The 21,249-nt window shown below is 41.4% G+C and overlaps 2 protein-coding genes across 3 annotated transcripts in view; one reads left to right on the top strand and one right to left on the bottom strand.

The window, feature by feature from the left end:
* Positions 1-1,937, bottom strand: part of LOC116621721 (serine/threonine-protein phosphatase 4 regulatory subunit 1-like) — an 81,701-nt gene extending 79,764 nt beyond the window's left edge. For both annotated transcript variants that reach the window (XM_032387676.1, XM_032387677.1), the window contains exons 1-2: positions 1,889-1,937; positions 1,694-1,738 (exon numbers count right to left, since the gene is read on the bottom strand). In XM_032387676.1, the coding sequence (XP_032243567.1) occupies positions 1,694-1,738; positions 1,889-1,895 (52 nt within the window). In that variant the 5' untranslated portion in view covers positions 1,896-1,937. The remainder of the gene's footprint in view (positions 1-1,693; positions 1,739-1,888) is intronic.
* Positions 1,938-2,229: 292 nt separating this feature from the next.
* RAB22A (RAB22A, member RAS oncogene family) overlaps positions 2,230-21,249 on the top strand; it is a 54,897-nt gene continuing 35,877 nt past the window's right edge. The window contains exons 1-2 of the mRNA XM_032387561.1: positions 2,230-2,372; positions 3,341-3,420. Coding sequence (XP_032243452.1) covers positions 2,337-2,372; positions 3,341-3,420 — 116 coding nt within the window. The 5' untranslated portion in view covers positions 2,230-2,336. The remainder of the gene's footprint in view (positions 2,373-3,340; positions 3,421-21,249) is intronic.

Raw genomic sequence — 21,249 nt, 5'->3', positions numbered from 1 at the left:
CCTGCCTCGGGCTCTGTGCTCTGTGCCAGTCTGCTTGAAATTCTCTCTCTCCCTCTCCCTTTGCCCCTCCTCCCACTCACGCGTGCTCTCTCTCTCTAAATAAATGAATAAAATCTTTTAAAAATAATAAATAATAATAATAAAATGCTGTTGGTTTAAGCCACTAAGTTTTGGGGTGATCTGTTAGATAACTAAAACAGCCAGCAATCAGCTTTTCCAGCCAGGCCAAATATCAAATCTATGAATAAAAGGGGCCTTAATAGAAGTTCACTGATGTTTACCAATAGAAATGTTACATTCCTTCCATTCAAGGATGGCTATTGGCTGAAACACTTATCTCTGTAAACCCAGGGTCTATACTGTACCTGTCTCAACAGTGTTAAATAAATATGAATAATGATCACATTGATAATAATAATGGCAGCTAATGTTTACTGAGTGTTTACATACACGGCTTCACGCTAAACCTTTTATTCATTTAACCTTCACGAAAGCCTTTGAGGTGGAACACTATTATGCCCATTTTACAGATGAGGCCACTGAGGCTCAGAGTGGTACAGTGACTAGTCCAAGATCACAGAGCCAGTAAAGAGCCACACAGGACCTCTTTCACCTTCTGGCCACCTGACTCCAGAACCGGTGCTCCTACCCACTGGCTTTATTACCCCTTCAAGTGCCATCCTACTTTAATAATGTTGCTTCCTTCTAAAAGAGATGTCTATAAAGAGTTTAAAACTGTGCCTGACCTGCAGTAAGTTTTCAATAAACATCAACTCTTAGGATGAGGAACCCGCAGACGGGGAAGGAAAGAGGATAGCAAGCCCTGATTAACGTTAGCTGTCTTGATGTCGTACAGGCGTCCTTCACCAGCAAGCATCCCAGGGCTCGGTAATTTTCTGTGTAGTCTGCTCTCCGCCTGGACTGTGAACCCCCTCGAGAGCTGTCCCTGTTTCTGATTCATCTTTGTAGGTCTAGGGCGCTGCATGCTGCACGTGGCCTGGCCCAGAACAAGTAGGTGCTCAAGAAACATTTGTTGAATGGAAAGGAAATGCTTCATTTACCACAAATGCGAACTTGCACTTCCAGGATGACACCTCGCCCAGCCAGCAGTCCTTAAAGTGACCCCAAAGAAAAGGAGAGGGCAGGAAGGGCCAAGTGAAGGAGAAGCAGCCTAGGAATGCCCGCCCCCAAGGGCTCCTTGGGGTAACAGATGGGGCTGGCTTGTGGCCAGAACACGTGAGGAGTCCGCACGGAGGGCCGGACCTCCCAAACTCCCAAACTCCCCTCACTCTGAAAAGTCCCAGGGAAAAAGTGGAGACCCCAGGTGGAAGTCTCCCCAACCCCCAGGTGGCCTCGCCTCCTCCCGCCCTGAATCACCAGGACTCGGGACGAGCCCTCCCACCCCTTCCCGGCCGCCGCGGGAGCAGGACGAGGAAGAGAAAGAAAGTGACCGGAAGTCAGAACTTTCCTAACAACGACCAAAATCCTCCCCCAGGAGGGGAGGGCTCCCCATCCCCGGCCCGCCCCGCCCAGTGAGGAGGGACCGCCACAAGTGCATCCAAGCAGTTGGGGGTCCCGCTCCTCTGTCCCAGCAAGGAGGGCCTGGCCTGTAGCTCCCCACTGGCGTTCCGTACACCCAGAATTCTGTGAGAGGTTCCCAGGGAGGGGCGCGGGCGCCCCAACTGTTACTTACAATCGTCTAAGTCATCATGCAAGTCCACAAAGTACAGAGGGATCTCTGAAAATCAAGAAACACACAGGAGTTACACACAAGGAGTGGGCGCGGCAGGTGGACTCAGGGCGGGCGGGGGTCCCCGGGCCTTGAGGAGTGGTCCCGGCTAGGGGGGGAGGGGGCCGCCTTTGCGCCCAGGGAGCCAACCCCACTCACCCGCCATCTTGGGATGGGCCAGGAGGCGGGGTCCTCGCGGGAGGGCGGGGCCGGTGGGGCGGGGGGCGGGGTCTGATGCTCCGAGCCCCCGCCCCCCGGGCGGGCACCTCCCCGCGAGCCTCGCGGCGCCGGCCGGGCCCCGCCCTCGCGGCGAAGGTGGCTGCCGAGGTGGGCGGGGAGGTCAGGTGACCCGGCCGGCGTCCCAAGATGGCGGCGGCATCGGCACCCGGGAGGCCAAAGCACCGTCCCGGCTGCTGAGGCGGGCCCCGCGCGGCTGGCGGCGGACGGGCCAGGCCGAGGGCTGGCGAGCGGACGGCCGCCGCCCCTGCGCGCCCCGCGGCCGGGGCTGAGCCGTGCGGCGGCGGCGCCGGGGTATGCTCGTGCTGGGCCCGGCCTCTCCCTCCTCAACTTAGGGCGGCGGCGGGCCCGCGCCCCTGGCTCCCGGGCCATGGCGCTGAGGGAGCTCAAAGTGTGTCTGCTGGGGGTGAGTGGCGGCGGACGGGCCGCGGGTGGGCCGCGGGAGGCCGGGCAGGCCGGGGACCCAAGCGTGCCCAAGTCCTCTGCGCCCCTTCCCCCAGCCTCGGTGCAGGACCTACCCCGGGACCCTCCCTCCGGCCCCGGGCCATCCTGCCCACCTTGCCACCCACCCCCGAGGGTCTTGCTGGCAGGAGGGACCCTCCCCCCCGTCCCTTCCTGGAGTCCAGGCGCTCAAACCGCCCCCAGAGGGTAAAGAGCCTTCCCTGCCTCTCCATTGCATCTAGGTTGAGAGCAGTTCCTAAATAGTTTCCTACTAAGGTACTAGTTAGAAGTTGGCCAAGTCTTCCAAAGTAAAACCAATGGCAGGTCTTAAGGTTTTACGAGCAGTTTGTCTCCTTTCTCTTTTGTTTGGAGTTTCTGAACTTGTGGGATACCCGTGACACTTCTCATAGAGTTACTTTCTTGGGGGGATGTTCAAATGAGGAAGCCCCAAAAACTAGTTGGAAGCTTCTGCTGCTTGTCTAGTCAGGGCAACTTTGCTCCTTCAAATCATGCTCTTTTGCCTGAGTTGCTGCTTTAAAGACTGAAAAGGATTCCAATAACTAGTCTTCCCCCTGCCCAAATAGGGCGGGGCTGTGATTTATCAGGGATTACTCAGGAGTAATTCAAGAGTTCATAGTTTACTTATACGTGTTAAAAAGTGAGTGTGTCACTTTCCACACTAAGCAGAAACTTTGGGTTTTTCAAAAGGTTCTCATGTCCTTAAAAACTGCAAACCCCCTGTCCTACAGTACATTTTGAAATCTAATTACTCCCACTGAATGTTTATGAAAACCTTCTTTATGGGTCCCTTAACTTCTAAAAATTAGCATATAAGATGATTTTTCTAAAATCTTGAGCTTAAGGCCCAAAGTAGTTTTCTTTGTCTGCAAGCAGGTAAACTTATTTGTATTCACCCATCTCTTTCTTTTTCAGGATACAGGTGTAGGTAAATCGAGTATCGTGTGGCGGTTCGTGGAAGACAGTTTTGATCCAAACATCAACCCAACAATAGGGTAAGAGATTAAGTTTATTGAACATATATCTAAACACGTATTTGCAGTCCTTCAAAAATTAAAAGGTATGTTACGGGAGTGGGGAGGTGTAGCCGTTTTACATTCCAGTGCATTCACAGATGGTGGTTTTCATCGTCTCTGGAAGAACTTGAAAGTGTACAGTGAGGAGTGGTGTATTGTAGGAAAGTTATCTTTTGATGTGTGAGGGGGACACTTCAAAATAAAAATAATGAATGAAAGTTTTGCTTAGTAGAGCATACTTCAGTCTATAAATATGAACAGCATTACATCTTGAAATAAAGCAGAAGAAAGCAGGTCCTGACACTATTCTTTCAGGCATTCAGCTAAAAGATATTTAGATGGTTTTAGTTTCTCCTGAGAAGTAGGAGGTATCTGTCAGACTGGAAGGGCTGGCAAATGGAGATGTGGACGCGCAGGACAGTGCTGTGGGCCCCATCACCACTGCGACCTGTCTGAACCCTTCTCATACATCCCTGCACTAGTAGTAATAATGAATTAATACATTAATGTTGAAATTGTCAGCTTTTCCCAGGTGTCTGGTTCTTTGGATAAGTGAAATTGACTGGCTATAGGTTTTTGCCTGTAAGAAAACTTTCAGGGTATTTAAATATTGTAATATTAATACTTACCCTGTGAGAAGTTGTGTTTTATAGGTTTTAATACTGTGTTAGGCTTAGAAAATTAAATAGCTGCTATGCAATTTTTATTGCGCACCCCCCATCAAATGGTTTCTTCCATTGAGAGAAAAGTCTGCCCAATATTTTACAACATATACATTCGAAGGCATGGAGATGAAACCACCACTAACTTTCTGAAATTAAAATGCCCTTTGATATCCTTCAAGAAAGAACTGGGTATGAGCACATGTTTAATACATGACCTCATCTGCCTCAAGGCCTGCCTACTGCCACCTGCCTGGGAAAGAGAAATGGCAGGAAGTGATAGCAAGTAGTGCTCGTGACTCAGTGAGTAACACCTTTCTTACTGGGTCAGAGTTGAAAACCACTCTGAAAGACGAAAACACCTCCTTGGTTAAAAGTGGTCTCTGAGAGACGGCCAGAGAATAGGGAGGGGTATAGCTCCGGCGACAGTGACAGTCCTATCCGGGGTGTCCACGTGCCCATCTGCCGGCCCTCCCAATCTGACAGATACTGCAGATCCTCACCTGAGTCCCACCCTCTTAACCAGGTGGTCTTGGCTCACATTTCACAGGAAGGAGGAAGATGAGATTTCCCCCAGTTTCCTTCCACTTTTCCTTGTGTCTTGTTTCTCAGCCACAGCGGGTGTTTTCCTCCTTTGTGACCACCTCCTCACACACCTGAGCTCTGAGGGGCCCTCCTCAACAGTTCTCCCTTTCTTCCCCTGCCCTGCCTTCTCATCACAGCCTGCAAACATGCTCCTCTTCACCCTGCTCTACTAAGATAATACCATTCCCCAAGCCTGCCATCCAGTGGTGGCACTCTTGGAAGAGAAGTCACTCCTTCCTCAACTGCTGCTCCCTCTTCAACCCACTGTTGCCTCCATTCCACTCCCACCATTCCACTAAAACCACCCTCCCTGTGTACCAGTTTCCATCTCATTGCCAAAACCAAGGGCTTTTTCTTCTTTATTTATCCTTTGAGTGCCTTCTACATGCCAGATGCTAGACTGGGTGCTGGTGACTAGGCCAGGAGTCAGAAAACTCTGGACCTTGGCCCACCTCCTGTTTTAATAAATAAAACTTTATCAAATCATGGTCACTCTCGTTCATTCACATATTGTCTCCCCTGCCGTCCAGCTACAATGGCAGAGTTGAATACTTGTGACAAAGGCCCTATGGCCCAGAAAGCTGAAAATATATGCTATTTGGCCCTTTTCAGAAAAAGTTGGCTAACCCCTAACTTAGATGAACTTGGTTCCTGCCCTCATGGGCCTTACCTACAAGGAGGAAAGAAAAACATTCTAAAACTAATGTACAAGAAATGATTTATTTGACCTTTTTCTGTGCTGCAAAGGAGAAACATGAGTGCTCTGAGAGCATGTAACAGGCGCCTGGCCTAGGCCCAAAGGAATGGCCGATGCCTAAGGGAAACAGTGGAAATGTAAAGCACTTGGAAGCCCTGACATTTAAATATTGAAAGATGGGTGGCTTATACAGTCTATAATTTTAGCTGTGTTGGAAGGTGCATGGTAGTACCTCATTCTGGTTTTAATTTCCATGTCCCAAAGATGGAGGGAGGGCAGATGTGCAGAGGGAGGCGGGAGGGGCAGAATGGCTAAGTTTCCATTCTCCAAAGAAAGCTCCAATTTAAGTCCAGGCCAGATGACTCTTAGGGCCCATGCTTGCCTCCACCCTGCCCAGTGTGACATGTTTGGCCATTAGGGAAGACCGTGAATATGGGAGAAGTGCAGAATTTAGGACAGGAGAAGCAATGGACACAGAGTTCTGCAGGGGACGAGGTCCAAATCATGGGTTGGAAATATGGGCCTGGCCCTAAGGAGAAAGGCTGGTGAAGTTGACTTGAGACTTGCACAGGTGAAGCTGAGTTGTGGGAGGAGATGAGCGCACTGATGGGAAACGTGGGGAGCAGAACACAGCTGGGGAAGACCTGCCTGTGCAAGACAAGTGTTGGGGGGGGTGGGCAGGAGAGTTTCGTTCCAACACAGCCCTGTGGTAAATGATGTTGGAGCCTCCCGCAATCTCCAGGACCCGGCCCCTGCTGCCTCACCAGCCTCCTGGCCACCCCTCCAGCATATCCTGTTCTACTGCCTCACAGTTCCTGCTGTCCCCCATGCTACTCACTGCCCTCAGCACCACCAACTAGTTAACTTCCACTCTTAAAAAACTTTTCTTCTTAAACTTCTATTTACAGTATTTTTCGAAGAGCAAAGATATTTAATTTTGATCAAGTTCAATTTATCAATTATTTCTGTAGTCATGTTTTTTGTGTCCTTTTTTGTGTCATCCATGTTCTTTGTGTCACAAAGATTTTCTCCTACGCTTTCTTTTAGAATTTTTATAGCTTTATCTTTTAAATTTTAGTTTATGACCTATTTCTACTAGCTTTAGTTTACCATGCGAGGGAATTCAAAGATCATTTTTTTTCATGTGTCAATCTAGTCATTATAGCAACATTTGTTAATGTTGAATTCTGCATTTATTAAATTACCTTGGTGCCTTTGTCAAAAATAAACTGATAAGTATGTATGGGTTTATTTCTGTTCCATTGATCTGTTTGTGTCTCCTTGTGCTGATACAATAAACAGTCCTGATTGCTGTAGATTTATAGAAAGTCTTAAAATCAGGCAGTATATGGCCTCCCATTTTATTTATATTTTGCAGATCTGTTTGGCTTTTCTCAGTCCTTTGTTTAAGTTTTAGAATCACAATGTCCAATTTCTAAAAAAAACAGCTGAAATTTTGATTGGGAATATAGCAAATCTGTTGATTAATTTGGGAAGAACTGACAACAATATTGCGTCTTATCCGTAAACATGGTATACTTTATACTAATTTAGTTCAGATTTCTGTCAACAAAGTTTTTCAGTTATCACTGTGCAGGCTTTTCACATATTTTTTAAACTTATCCCAAGATATTTCATGTTATTTTATGATTAGCAGATGGAATTTTTTCATTTCAATTTTCAATTGTTGCTAATATATAGAATAAACTTGATTTTTACGTATTGGCCTTGTGACTTTAAATTCAGTTAGTTCAGGCACCTTTTTCATAGATTCCTTGGGATTTTCTTAGGTGTACAATCATATCCAATGTAATAAACAGTTTTACCTCTTCCTTTCCAATCTATATGTCTCTTACTGCTTTTACTTGCCTGGTTGTATTAGCTGGGACCTCCAGTACTTTGTTGAGAAATGGTAAGAGCAGACGTCCTTACTTTATTCCGAATTTTGGAGTGGGAAGGGTTAGGTCTTTTACCATTAAGTTGGGTGGCTAGGCTCTAGGATTTTTATAGGTGCCCACTATCAGGTTGAGAATATTCTCCTCTATCCCTAAATCAGTGAGATCTTTCATCAAGAATCATGTTGAATTCTGTCAGGTGGTTTTTGTTTTGATTTTGTTTTTACGTCTTTTGAACTGTTCTTATGATTTTTCTTTTTAATCTTAAAATAGTGAATTACAACAATCTATACTAAAATATTAAACAAATGTGCTCCTAGGATAAATTTTACTTGGTCATTATGCATTATTTAATACATTATTGGGTTTGATATATTAAAATTTTGCTAAGGATTTTTGCCTCCATGAAGTGGATAATTATCTTGTAGTTTTCTGTGATATCTTTCTCTAGTTTTGGTATCAGGGCCTCATAAAATAAGTCGGGAAGTGTTTTCTCATCTTCTTTTTTGCAAGAGTTTATGTGGAATTGGTATTATTTCTTAAAGGTTTGGTATGATACACAAATGAAGCCATCTGAGCAAGGAGTTTTCTTTGTCAGAAAAATTTTAACCACAGATTCAATTTCTTTAATAGATAAAGACATATTCATTTCTTCCCAAGTAAGCTTTGGTAGTTAGTGTCTTTCAGTGAATTTGTCTATTGTATCTTTTTTTGATTTATTGGCATAAAACTCATAACATTTTTTAATTGTCCTTTTAACATCTTTAGGATCTGCTAGCTATACGTTTATAATTTTAATGATCTTCTCAAAGGACCAGTTTATTTCATTAATATTTTTCTATTTTCTATTTCATTGATTTTTGCGTTTATCTTTGTTTTTTCCCCCCTCGTTTGCTTTCTTTGGCTTAATTTGTTCTTTTAAACTTTTTAACCTGGAAGTTTAGAATATTGATTTTTTTAGGGCCTTTTTTTTCCCCTTATATGAGCATTTAGAACTATAAATTTCCCTGTTAAGTACTGGTTTAAGTGAATCCCACAGATTTTGATACACCATATTTTCATTTTCATTTAGTTCAGAGTATTTATTTCCCTTGTGACTTGTTTGACCTGTTGGTTGTTGAGAAGTATTCTCTAACCTCCCATTATTCAGGGATTTTCCAGAAATTTTTTGATTATTGATTTCTAGTTTAAATCTGTTCTGGTCAGAAAGTGTACTCACTATTATTTCAAACCTTTTACGTTTGACATTTGTTTCATAGCCTCAGATATGGTCTTCGTGAATGTTCCATGTATATGAGAAAAGAATGTGTTCTATAAATGTTAAATTAGTCAGCTTGGTTAATAGCACTGTTCGTGTCTTCTGTACCTTTACTGATTTTTCCCCTCTCATTTGCAGTGACAGGAATGTTTGAAATCCAACCCTAATTGAGAATTTGTCTATTTCTCTTTTGTAGTTTGATCAATTTTTGTTCATGTATTTTGAAGCTCTTATTGAGTGTTTCTACGTGTAGCATTGTTATTTTTCTTGATAACTTGACCCCCTCACCATCACGAAACACTTTTTTCCCTGGTAACAGCCTGATTCTGAATTCTACTTTGTCTCATATTAATACAGGCTCTTCAGCTCTCTGTTGATTAGTGTTTGCATATCTTTTCCCATCCATTTACATTTAACCTATTTATATCTATCTATTTGAAGGAGGTTTCTTGTAAACAGCATTGTGGGTCCTGCTTTTACACTTAATCTGACGGTCCCTGCTTTTAAATTGGAGTGTTGAGACCTTTGCTGTCCAGCACAGTTGCCAAAGCCACATGTGGCCATTTGAATTTAAGTTAAAATTAAAAATTCAGTTCCTCAGTCACACTAGCTATCTTTCAGTCCTCCCCACAGAAAGCTATGTTACGTAATACTGATTTAAACCATTTTTATTTATTACAACTGTCAATATGGTTTGGCTTAAATCTACCATCTTGCTAATATTTCCCTATTTGGCCCATGTTAATGATTCCATTTCATCTTCACTGTTGGCTTGTTAGCTCCATTTCCTTGTTTTATTATTGTAGTGGTTGCACTAGGATTTACAGTATATTTCTTTTTCAGTCTACTTTCAAATAATATACAATTTCACGTATGGTGTAAGAACCTTATGAGAGTATAGTTTCATTTTCCCTCTCGTCCTTTGTGCTATTAATGTCATGTTTTACTTCTGCATCTTATAAGATTCATAATACACTTTTGGGGGGGGACCCTTAGTCATTGATCCTTTAAAGAGACTATTGGTCATTTTTTCTGGGTCCTTGTGCCAGTATCACAGTTTCTTTACTTCTGTATCTTTGTAATAAGTCTTAATGTCCAATGATATGTCTTCTGTGTTATTCTTTGAGAATGTCTTGGCTTACATTTCCATATAAACATTAAAAATCATCTTGTCCATTTTTACATATCCCAACACACCAGTCTCTACTGATTCTGATTGGCGTTCCACTGAATTTATAGATTGGTTTGGAAAGAAATGACATCTTTATGATATTGAATTTTCTAATATATGAACATTGATTATTCTTCCATTTACTAGACAAGCTTCTTTATTTTCTCTCAGTATTTTTTCCTACTTGTCTGTGTAGTGGACTTGCACATTTTTCATTAGATTTATACTAAGGCATTTGATGTTTCAAAGCAATTTTATGCTATCAATATACTACATGGTATTGTTTTGAAATGTATTTAATTCCCATCCTAAACTTTTTATTTCTTTTCTTATTGAATTGAGTAAGATCTCCAGTACAGTGTTGAATAGAAATGTGGTCCTGGGTATTCTTATCTTACTCTAATCTTAGTGGGAAAGCTTTCACTGTCACACCATTAAATTAAATGTTTGCTGTAGGTTTTTTGAACATATCCCTTATCACATTACAAAGTGTCCCTTCTTTTCATCATTTGCTGGGATTTTTTTTTTTTACGTGAATAAATGTAGGATTTATCAAAAGATTTTTCTACATCTACTCAGTCATGCAATTACTCTCTTTTATGCTGTTAATATGGTAAATTACACTGTTGAATTTTCATGGAATAAGCCCACTTAGATTGTGACGTGTTACTCTTTTAGTAATCATTGGTTTTAGTTTGCTATTTTTTAGGATTTTTGTGTATGTTTAGAAGTAAGATTGTCATGTAATAATGTAATAATCCCTTTTGTAATGTATATGTCAAGTTTGATGTCAGGTTTTGCTTCCCTTATACAATAGGTTAGGAAACTGTTCCAAGGAAGAGTTTGTATAAAATTGCTCTTATTTCCTAAGTGAAAGAAAAATTCTAGTAAAATTCATCAGTGATGCTGTCTGAGCTTCAAATTGTCCTTGTGGAATGGAGTTTAAGGAGTCCATTTCTTTTCATAGTTGGAAGATAATTCATTTACAGATTTTCTATTTCTTCTTTTATTGGTTTTGATAGATCGTGGGGTTTTGTGGGGTTTGTTGTTTTTTTTTAAGGTTTTTGACTTTCATACACTTTTTCCAATTGGTGTAAAGATAAGATTCTAAACTGATACCCCTTTTGCGTTTCTGACATTAGTTTTGCCTCTGATCAGCTCTACAGTATGTCTACTTTCCAATTCATTAATTTTCTGCTCCTATCTTGATTGTTTCTGTCCTGTTCAATGTGCTCTTCTTTTCTAACTTCTTGAGATAGATGATTATATCATTGACTTTCAATCTCTATTATTTTCACTTGTATTCCTTATATTTTAAAACCTTAACCATGGCTCTTGCTGATTCCAACAAGTTTTTATATGTCATAATTTCATTATCATTCATTTCAGAATATTTTCCACTTTCTATTAGATTACATCCTTGATCCAGGTGTCATTTAGATGTGTGTTTCTCAGTTTTCAAATATAAGGAGGTTTCCTAGTTAACTTTTTGTTAATGATTACTGACATTATGAGGTGACAGAACATATTTTGCATGATTTAAATACTTTAAAATATGGTACAGTTTACTATGTGTCACAGCATATGTCAATTTTGGCAAATATTCCATGTTTGAAAAGTTTTTGTATACTGTGCACCTGTTCTGTGAATGGAATTAGGTCAAGTTTATTGATCATGTTGTTCATTCTTTCTGTTCCTTGTTCGTTCTTTTGGTCCACCCGAATCCATCAGTTACCGAGAGAAGTGGGTTAGAATCCCCGCCATGGTTATGTATCTGTTTACCCTTTTCGTTCAGTTTCGTTTTATCAATGCTGCAGCTACATGAAGTACCTACAAATTTAGAATTTTATATCTTACTAATAATGCAAACCTTCTAGCATTCTGAAATGTACTCTTTAAGTTCTAGGGTGCATTTTGCCTTGAAGTCTGATTGGTCTATTATTAATATAACAACACTATTTCCTTTGTTGGTATTTGCATGGTGCATATTTTCTCATCCTTTTGTTTTTCAACCCTTCTGTATCTTATATTTAAGGTGGGGCTCTTGTAAGCAGCTTATGATTTGATTCAGATAAAATATACTCCATATAACCAACACCCTAATTAAAATCCAGAAATTTCCCTCACCTCAGAAAGTTCCTTCGATGAGTCCCATTCCCCATAAGCAACCACCGTGGTGATCTCAATCACTATAGATTAATTTGCCTGCTCTTGAATTTCACATAAATGAAATAGATGGTGTCTAGTTTCTTCTCCATAAAACAATGTTTTGGAGTTTCAACCTTGTTGTTGCCTGTACTATAGTTACCCCCCCCCCTCGGCTTTTTAATTGGTGAATGATGTTCTCTTGTATGAATAAATCACAATTTATCTCTTCTGGTTATGGATATCCAGGTCATTTTCAGCTTTTGGCTATTGTGAATATAGATACTGTGAACTTTCTTTTATAAGTCTTATGGACAAAGGTCTTCATTTCCTTTTGGGTAAATAACTAGGTTTAGAATTTCTAGTTTGTAGAATAAGTGGATATATAATGTCATAAGAAGTTTCCAGACAGCTGTCCAAAGTGGTTGTATCATTTTACCCTCCTGCTATGATGTGTAGAATTCCAGTTGTACTACTTGCTCACCAATATTTGTCTGTCTTTTTAACTTTACTTGTCCTAGTGGATACAAAATGGTATCTCATTGTGCTTTTAATCTGCATTTCCCAGGTGACTGATAATGTTAAGAATCTTTGCGTGTGCTTTTTTGTCACTCATATCTTTCATGAAGTCACTCTTCAAGTCTTTTGCCCATTTTCATTTGGAGTTTGTCTTATTTTTTAAAGATTTGTGGAAATTCTTTATCGTACCACTGTACCACAGACACAGCTCTTTTGTCAGGTATGTTCACCACATACATTTTCTTCCATTCTGTGGTTTCCCTTTTCATTTCCTGAATGATGTCTTCTGAGAAGAGAAGTTTTCATTTTATTGAATTCCATGCTGTCAATTTTGTCTTTTTTGGTCCTCTCTGGGAAAGCTCTGCCTGTCCCAAAGTCTCCACAACATTCTTCTATGTTTTCTTCATAGTTTTAGTTTTACATTTAGCTCTTTGATCTGTCTCAAATTAATTTTTCTGTATTGTGTGAGGCAGAGGCAAGGCGCATTATGCTCCCATGTGATTATACAGTTGTCCCAACATCATTTGTTGAAAGACTTTCTTTTCCGCACTGAATAGCCTTGGCACTTTAGTCAAAAATTATAATATTGAAAAAAAATTATAATATTGAGTCTTCTGGGCTGTGCACTAGAATGGTCTCTCTCCGCTTACTTCAGCCTCCTTTAATGGCTCTCTTCATTGTTCTTTGGGTTTAGGTGGGGGAGTCTTAAAAGTATTTCTGTTAAGTTTTTTTAATATTAATATTTTTTAAACTATTGTTAATGGAATTGTATTTTTTCATTTTATTTACAACTATGTATTACCTGTCTATAGAAATACTGCTGATTTTTGTATATTGACCTTATACACTTTAATCCTATTTAAATTCATTTATTCTAGGAGTTATCTTGTGGATTCCTTGGGATTTTCTACATACATCATTATGTTGTCTGAAAGTAAAGACAATGTGCATCCTTTCCTTTTATTTTTTTTTCCATACCTTGCTGCACGGGCTAGGATTTCCAGTACCGTATTGAATAAAGTAGTGACCAACACCCTTGCCTTTTTCCAATCTTATTGGAAAGTCATTCAACATTATACTTTTAAGTTTGGTATTAGTTGTAGGTTGTCCATTATTAAGATGAGGAAGTTTCCTTCTATTTATAGTTTGCTGGGAGTTTTTATTAAGAATGGGTCTTGAATTTTACCTTAACATTTTTCTGCATCTTTTTTTTTTTTTAATTTTATTTATTTTAGAGAAAGCACAGGTGGGGGGTGGTTTGAGGGCCAGAGGGAGAGAGACTCTTAAGCAGACTCCAGGGTGAGCACGGATCCCAATGGGGGGCTCAATCTCATGACCCTGAGATTATGACCTGAGCCGAAACCAAGAGACACTCAACCGACTATGCCACCCAGGTGCCCCTTTCTGTATCTATTTAGATGATAACCTGGTTTTCTCCTTTTTTCTAGTAATGTGGTGGATGATTGTATTAGTTATATATTGTTAAGAAATCATCCCAGTGCTTAGCCTCTGGCAACAACAAACATTATCCACTCTTTCTGTGGACCAGGAATCTGAGTGGCTTAGCTGGTAATGGTTCTCACTCTGGCTCTCACGATGTTGCAGTCAAGATGGCAGTTGGGGCTGCAGTCAAGTGAAGGCTCGGCTGGGGCCGAAGGATCTGCTTCCAGGTTGGTACACTCACATAGCTGTTGGCTGGAGGCCTCAGTTCCTCAGATCTTTACCATGTGAGCCTCTCCATAGGGCTGCTTGGATGTCCTCACAAGGCAGCTAACTTTCCCCAGGGCAAGCAATCCAAGAGGAGAGCAGGGAGGAGTCGGCAGTATCTTCTGTGATGTATTTAGGAATTACTACCATGGCTTTTGTTCAGTAGAGGGGGTGACTGAGTTACCCATCCCAGATGCACAGCATACAGAATGAAACTCCACTCTTGAAGGGAGGCATATCGAAAGACAAAAAAGTGAGCATATTTTGTAGCCACCACAAATACATTAAGTGAACTTCACAAGTGTAATCGTCCTTGATGGATCCAGTCATGAGTCAACATCAGAGAAACTCAAACTGAGAATAACATTTTACAAAACATCAGGCTTGTCATCTTCAGAAGTCGAAAAAGTCGAGGGAAGACTAAGAAACTGATCCAGATTAAAGGAGACTAAAGAGTCATGACAACTAAATACAGCATGTGATTTTGAACTGGATGTTTTAGCAAAAAGGCTATCACTGGGACAATTGGTGAAACTCAAATGGGTTCTGAGAAATACATGGTAGTAATGTGTCAGTGTTAATTTCATGATTTTTATGATCTTGTTCTGCTCATGTAGGAGAATGTTCTGGCTGTTAGGAAATGTCCACTAACCTTCAGAGGTAATGAGGCAGCTTATGGTTCAGTAACATGGTTGCATGGTTCAGGATAAATAAATTCTGTGCTTATAAGTTTTCTCTAAATTGGAGGCTGTTTAAAAAAATTTTTTTTTTAATGATGGTTATTTTACTGCAAAGAAAGGCATTACAAAACAACTGGCTTTTTTCCCTAAAGTCATTAAAAGACAACTGGCTATTTGGTATAAAACATGGTAACATTGTATTGTTGGTGCCTTCTTCACCTTCCACAGGCTCTGAGAGCCCAGGCCACCTTACTCTCCCTAAACAGAGGTGCCTCACTTTGGCCAGCCTTTGATACCTCCCTCTGGGCCACTCTGCCTCTCCACCTGAATGGCCCACCGAGTAGCAACTTTGAGATTAAGGAATTATTCACTGCAGGAAAACAAGGAGGAAGAGCAAAAATAATTTCTTTTTATTTTACACACATAATACTATTCCCATTGCTCTTCATTCCCTCCTGTAGAAGTGAGTTTTCACTGGATGTCATTTTCCTTTGGCCTAAAGAACTTTCGTAGTATTTCATGTATTCTGAGCTACTGGTGACAGATTCCCTCAGTTTTTGTTTATCAGAAAATGTCACGTCTATACTGCATTCTCACATCTGAAGGATATTTTTGCTAGAGAACAGATTTCTGGGCTGATCTTGTTGTCATCGTACACCACAATGATTCAATATTTGTGCATATTGTGAAATGATCACAATAAGTTTAGTTAACACCTATCACCACACATAGCTACAAAAGCTTTTTTTCTTGAGATGAGAACTTTTAAGTTACTCGCTGAATAACTTTCAAATATGCAAGAGAGTGTTAGTAACTATAGGACCATGTTGCACGTTACATAGTTGAAACAGCTAAAGGTGGTCAGAAGGTACAAACTCCCAGTTATAAGTCCTGGGGATTTCATGTACAGGTTTTTCTTTCAGGATTTTAAATATGTTATTCCATTACATTTTGGCCCATGGTTTCTGCTGAGGGGCCTCTAATCATGCTTAGTATTGTTACCCTATATATGATGGATCTTTTTATTTGGCTGCTTTTAAGATCTGCTATCTTTTAGGGCACCTGGGTGGTGCAGTCAGTTAAGCGTCCCACTCTTGGTTTCCGCTCAGGTCATGATCTCAGGGTCATGGGATGGAGCCCCACATCAGGCTCCGTGCTCAGCAGGGAGTCTGCTTGAGATTCTTTCCCCCTCCTTCTCCCTCCCCATCTGTTCCTCCCTCCACTTGCAGGTGCTCTCTCTTCCTCCCTCCCTCCTTCTCTCCCTCTTTCTCTCTCTCTCTAAAATAAATAAATAAAATCTTTAAAAAAAAAAGCTCTGCTGTCTTCTGTTTTCAGCAATTTACTCTAATAGCTAGGTGCGTAATATACTCTACTTTCAATGGATCAGAGTTTCTTGCATCAGAAATTTGATTATTTGGGACATAACAGCCATTATTTCTTTAAATGTATCATTTACCCCATTCTTTCACTGCCTATGGGATTCCAATTGTACATATACTAATCTGTTAGATACTATCTAACAGATGACTGCATCCTAGAGTTTCTGGGGAGAGGGGGGTTTCCATCTTTTCCCCTCTGTTCTTAGGATCAGGTTATGTCTATTGATCTGTCTTTAAGTTCAGTTGCTCATTTTTTCTGTCTCTTAAGTACATCTAGTATATTTTTTTCACTCAGATACTATCCTTAATTCTAGAATTCCATATGATTCCTTTTTTATATTTTACATGCTTCGATTCCCCATCTGTTCACTCAATATGACTCTTTTTCTTTAAGTCCTGATTATATTTATAATAGCTTCTTTTAAAATGTTATGTCTGCTAATGCCAACATCTGGATCAGCTCAGGATCTATTGCTCTTTATTCTTTTTCTCTTGACCTTGGGTGACATTTCTTTGCCTATGTAGTATTTTTTATTGTATACTGGACACTGCAGAAGATAGGTTGCAGAGATTTTAGATTCTCTTATCTTCAGTTGAGGAGTGCTGAGTTTTGTTTTAGCAGAAAGTTAAATAAGGAAGCTTGCTTTTACACTTTGTTCAGATGGTTCTTTTGGAGTGTTGCCCTTAGCCTCGTGGCACATCCTTATTCCCAGGATATTGTCTTTACTTCTAAGGTATTGTCTCTCTGCATATTCATTCAGGGTGTTCCCTGGGCCCTGTAAGTTGGCAGGATTCAAATTTCCAACTCTTTCCTCAAGTTGGCAGCAGCTAAAATCTCTTTTTTTTTCCAGCCTTCCAGTTGTTGCTCTCCTTGGCGTCTCTCCCCATGTGTGTGCAGCTTAGGCGTCAGCTGTGGATTCGAGATGAGTGTATGGATAGATTGAAGGCTCCCTCCTCTGCAGCTCCTTCCTTCCCAGGCCTGCCCTCTCTGTTTCCAGACACACTGGGAGCCTTGCATGTCGTCCCCCAGCCAGGAGCACTGGCTTTCCTCTTGACTAGTTTATGAGGGTTTTTCCAGTGCAGGCCACCACCACCACGACTGGACTCAGAGCTCCCCAGCTGGACTTCTTATTGGAGTATTTATTTTACTTTTCATATAATTACTGATGTCTTTATGTTTAAACCTACAGATTCACACTTTGTTTTTTATTTACCCTGTCCTGCATTCTTTTAGATTGAATTTTGTTTGTAATGCTGTGTTTCTCCCTGTTGTTATCTTGGTAATTATACATTCTTTTATTATTCTTTAAGTGTTTACTCTAGAAATTACCTTATGCATCCTCGACTTATTTGAGTCTAACATAAATTACTTTTACCACATTCCAACAATGCAAGGTTCTCAAATCTAATTTCTCTGCTTCCTGCCTTTTATGCTCTTACAGTATATTTTAATTCGAGCTCTCACAGGACATTCATTATTGTTACACAGTGAGCATTCCTGTTGATTTCCTCCATATGTTTACTCTCTCCAGTGCTTTACATTCCTGCCTGCATTTCTCACCTTCCATCTGGGATAATTTACTTGGTTCTGAAGAACACCATTTTGTATTTCCTTTAGTATATGCTTCTGGTGCAGGGTTGTCTATCTGAAAATGTCTTAATTTTATCTCTTTTTATTATTGAGCTTTTATTTACATGCAATAACACGTGCGGCTCCGAGAATGTTTACCTTGTGCTTGTTTAAGGGCCATCAAGACCCAGAACACCTCCATTGCCTCTGAGAGCTGCGTCCCTCGTGCACCCACCCGCCTCACTGGCCTAACCAACATTCTGACTTCTGTCACCAGAGAGGACGTGTGTGTGTTAAAACTTCATTTACATGAGTCACATTATATGTAGTCATGTATGCTGCCTTCCTTTGCTCAAAACAGTTACTGAGATTTATCCATGTTTTTGCATTTATCAGTAGTTTGTTCCTTCTTATTGTTGACTAGCTTTCTGTTGTGAGAATATGCCACAATTTGTTTCTCCAGTGTCCTATTGATGGACATTTAAATGGAGTCCAGTTGTGAGCTCTTATGAATAAAGATGCTCTGCATATTCATATACAGTTCTTTTTGTGGACATATACATGTGTTACTCTTTGAGTATATACCTGAGGGTAGAATTTCTGGTTAATAGGCATATTTGTTACCTATCTTTGTGTAACAGATTACCCTTAGATTTAGCAGCTTAAAAACACAATGAACATGTATTATCTCTCACAGTTTTTAGGCATCAGGAATTCAGGAGCAGCTTAGTGAGGTGATTCTGGCTCTTGCCATAGAGACCTCTCCACAGGACTACTTGAGTGTCCTCACAGCATGAGAGCCCTCCTCTTCGGAATGAGGAGTCCATAAGAGCCCAAGATAGAAGCCACTGTGTCTTTATGACCTCACTGTCATTTCCATAGTGTCCTCTTGGTTACGCAGATCTACCCTGTTCACTGTGGGAGTGGACTGCCCAAGGACATCAGTGCCAGGAGAGGACCCTTGGGGCCGTCTTGGATGCTGGCTACCACGAGAGGTTTAAAAACATGTTGAGGGGCGCCTGGGTGGCTCAGTCGGTTAAGCATCTGCCTTCGGCTTGGGTCATGATCCAGGAGTCCTGGGATTGAGCCCCACATCAGGCTCCCTGCTCAGCAAGGAGTCTGCTTCTCCTTCTCCCTCTGCTCCTCCCCCAGCTCATGCTCTCTGTCTCTCACATTCACTCACTCTCTCTCCCTCAAATAAATAAAATCTTTTTGAAAACTATAAATAAATAAATAAAAGCGTGTTTAACTATTAGAGAAACCATTGTCTTCCTAAGCGGTCGCACTACTCCTCCCTCCCCACCAGCAGTAGGAGAGGTCCGAGTGCTGCACATCCTCACCAATGGTTGTTTTTAATTCTAGCAGATCATAATCATGTGTGAGGTTTGTTTTCACTGAATATAGAATTCTTGGTTTTCAGTTACTATCTTTCAGACCTTTGAAACTATGCACCCATGTTCTTAGAGCCCCTCTGCTTTCATTGACTGGTCAGTCTTGTTCCTCTCTTGATGCGAATGTGTCATTTTCCTCCTCTGAGCACCTTCAAAGTTTCCTTTCGTCTTTGGGTTTCAGCAGTCTTACTTTGATGTTCCAGGTGAGGTTTTCATTGTATTTATCCTGCTTGGGTTCATAGTATTTCTGGAACCTGTGGTTTGATGTCTTTCAAGTTGGAAAATTCTCCACCATTATCTCTTCAATATTGCTTTTGTTCCATTTTCCCCTGGCACTCCCAGCCTGCTGTGACTGCAGTGCAGAAGGTTTTCATTTCTGTGTCTCTCCTACTCCTCTGTATTTCCCATCATTTTTTTCTCATGCTTCAGTATAGGTATTTTTCCTAGCCCCTCATCCAGTTCATTAATCACTTTCCTCATCTAATTCTAATCTGATTTTAAACCTACTTAAAGAACCATTAAGTTCTTGATTTCTGTTATTATTTTCCCAAAGGTCTACTGTAGCCATTAAGTTTTTAGTTTCCTTTTCTCTGCTGAAATTGTTAGTCTGTGTTTTGGTTTTGCTTTTAATTTAATTTATTTATTTTAAGTCATCTCTATACCCAACATGGGGCTCAAACTCATGACCCCGAGATCAAGAGTCACGTGGTCTACCCACTGAGCCAGCCAGGCGCCCCTGGGTTTTTGTTTTCTTAAATGTATTAGGCATAGTTATTTTCGAGTCCCTTTTGTTTTCCCCTCCCAACTCCCAAGTTCATTTTTAATGACAAAAACATAGTGGAAAGTGGATGATTATTGGAGTTGGGTAATGGATTCTACTTTTGTGAGTGAAAATTTTCATGACAAAGATGTCATAACCAGTCCATCCTCCAGGTGACCTGTTTCTCTTCATTGTCTTTTGTCTTGATTGCTGATCACAGTGACTTATCCACTTGTATGCATAGCATTTTTTTAAAGATTTTTATTTATTTATTCATGAGAGACAGAAAGAGAGGGAGGGAGAGGGAGAAGCAGGCTCCCCACAGAGCAGGGAGCCCGATGGGGAGCTCGATCCCAGGACCCCAGGATCATGACCCGAGCCAAAGGCAGACGCTTAACTGACTGAGCCACCCAGGCGCCCCTGCATGGCGTTTTTTAAATTGCATTCCAGCTATTGTTTAATTAAAGTTTTATGAATAATTTGAGGCTCTAGATCAGGGTCAGCAAACTTAGGACCCAGGAGCCCAATCCAGTCACACCTGTTCCTTCACATACTGTTTCCGGCTGCTTCCATGCTACAGCAGCAAAAGTGACAAGAGACTACAGCACGCAGAACTGACAGCATCTGCTGTGTGCCCCTTTTACAGAAAGAGTTCACCAGTTCCTGCTCTGCAGGTTTTCCTCCAGACACCCGAATCCAGTCCTCACTACCACTCTGATTCCTGATCACTCACAGGACAAACCCAAATGGTCGTTTTTTGTTTTGGTCTGCATCCATGCCAGCAGTCCGTACTACGGCCTTCTGCGGCCTTCACCCCAAGCCTGGGGCTCGGGGCCTGGGTGATGGCTTACGCTCTCACAGCCTCTGCACTTGTCCGTTGTCTTCTCTTTTCATGCACGATTCCAGCTGCCTGAGCATGCTGACTGCCGAGTATGCCTGCTGATTTCTGGCTCATCTCATAAGATGTCAGTCACATTGTTTTCTCCTTATGGAAGCTCTCTCTGAACCACATAACTTTGTCCTCTGTTTCGCCAGCTTGCCACCTGGAACCGTGTGCTCTGTCCTCCATCCTGCCTGATTTGACAGGTGTTTGCCTGGGCCTTGCTCTAGCCTGAGTCCTTTACGGCTTTGTTTCTCAGGCCTCACAAGGATTGGCCCTCTGGGTGTGTTTTTGAAGGGATGACAGGAAAGATGTCTTACTCCACTCCTCCAAGGGTGTTTCCTCCTCGCTCTAGAGTTCATCGATTCCTGTTTCTGGTGGAACCTGGCTCTCTGAATTGAGCCCTTCTTTTCCTCTCTATCCAAAGTCTTGATCTACTCTAGTTCCTTCCATTGATCCTAGACACATGACTTCCAACTGAAAAGCATTCTGACATTGGATCTGTGTTC

Source organism: Phoca vitulina, unplaced genomic scaffold (assembly GCF_004348235.1).
Source record: "Phoca vitulina isolate PV1807 unplaced genomic scaffold, GSC_HSeal_1.0 scaffold50, whole genome shotgun sequence".
Taxonomy (NCBI): domain Eukaryota; kingdom Metazoa; phylum Chordata; class Mammalia; order Carnivora; family Phocidae; genus Phoca; species Phoca vitulina.
The sequence above is the reverse complement of the archived record's forward strand: the minus strand, read 5'-3'. Positions and strand labels throughout refer to the sequence as shown.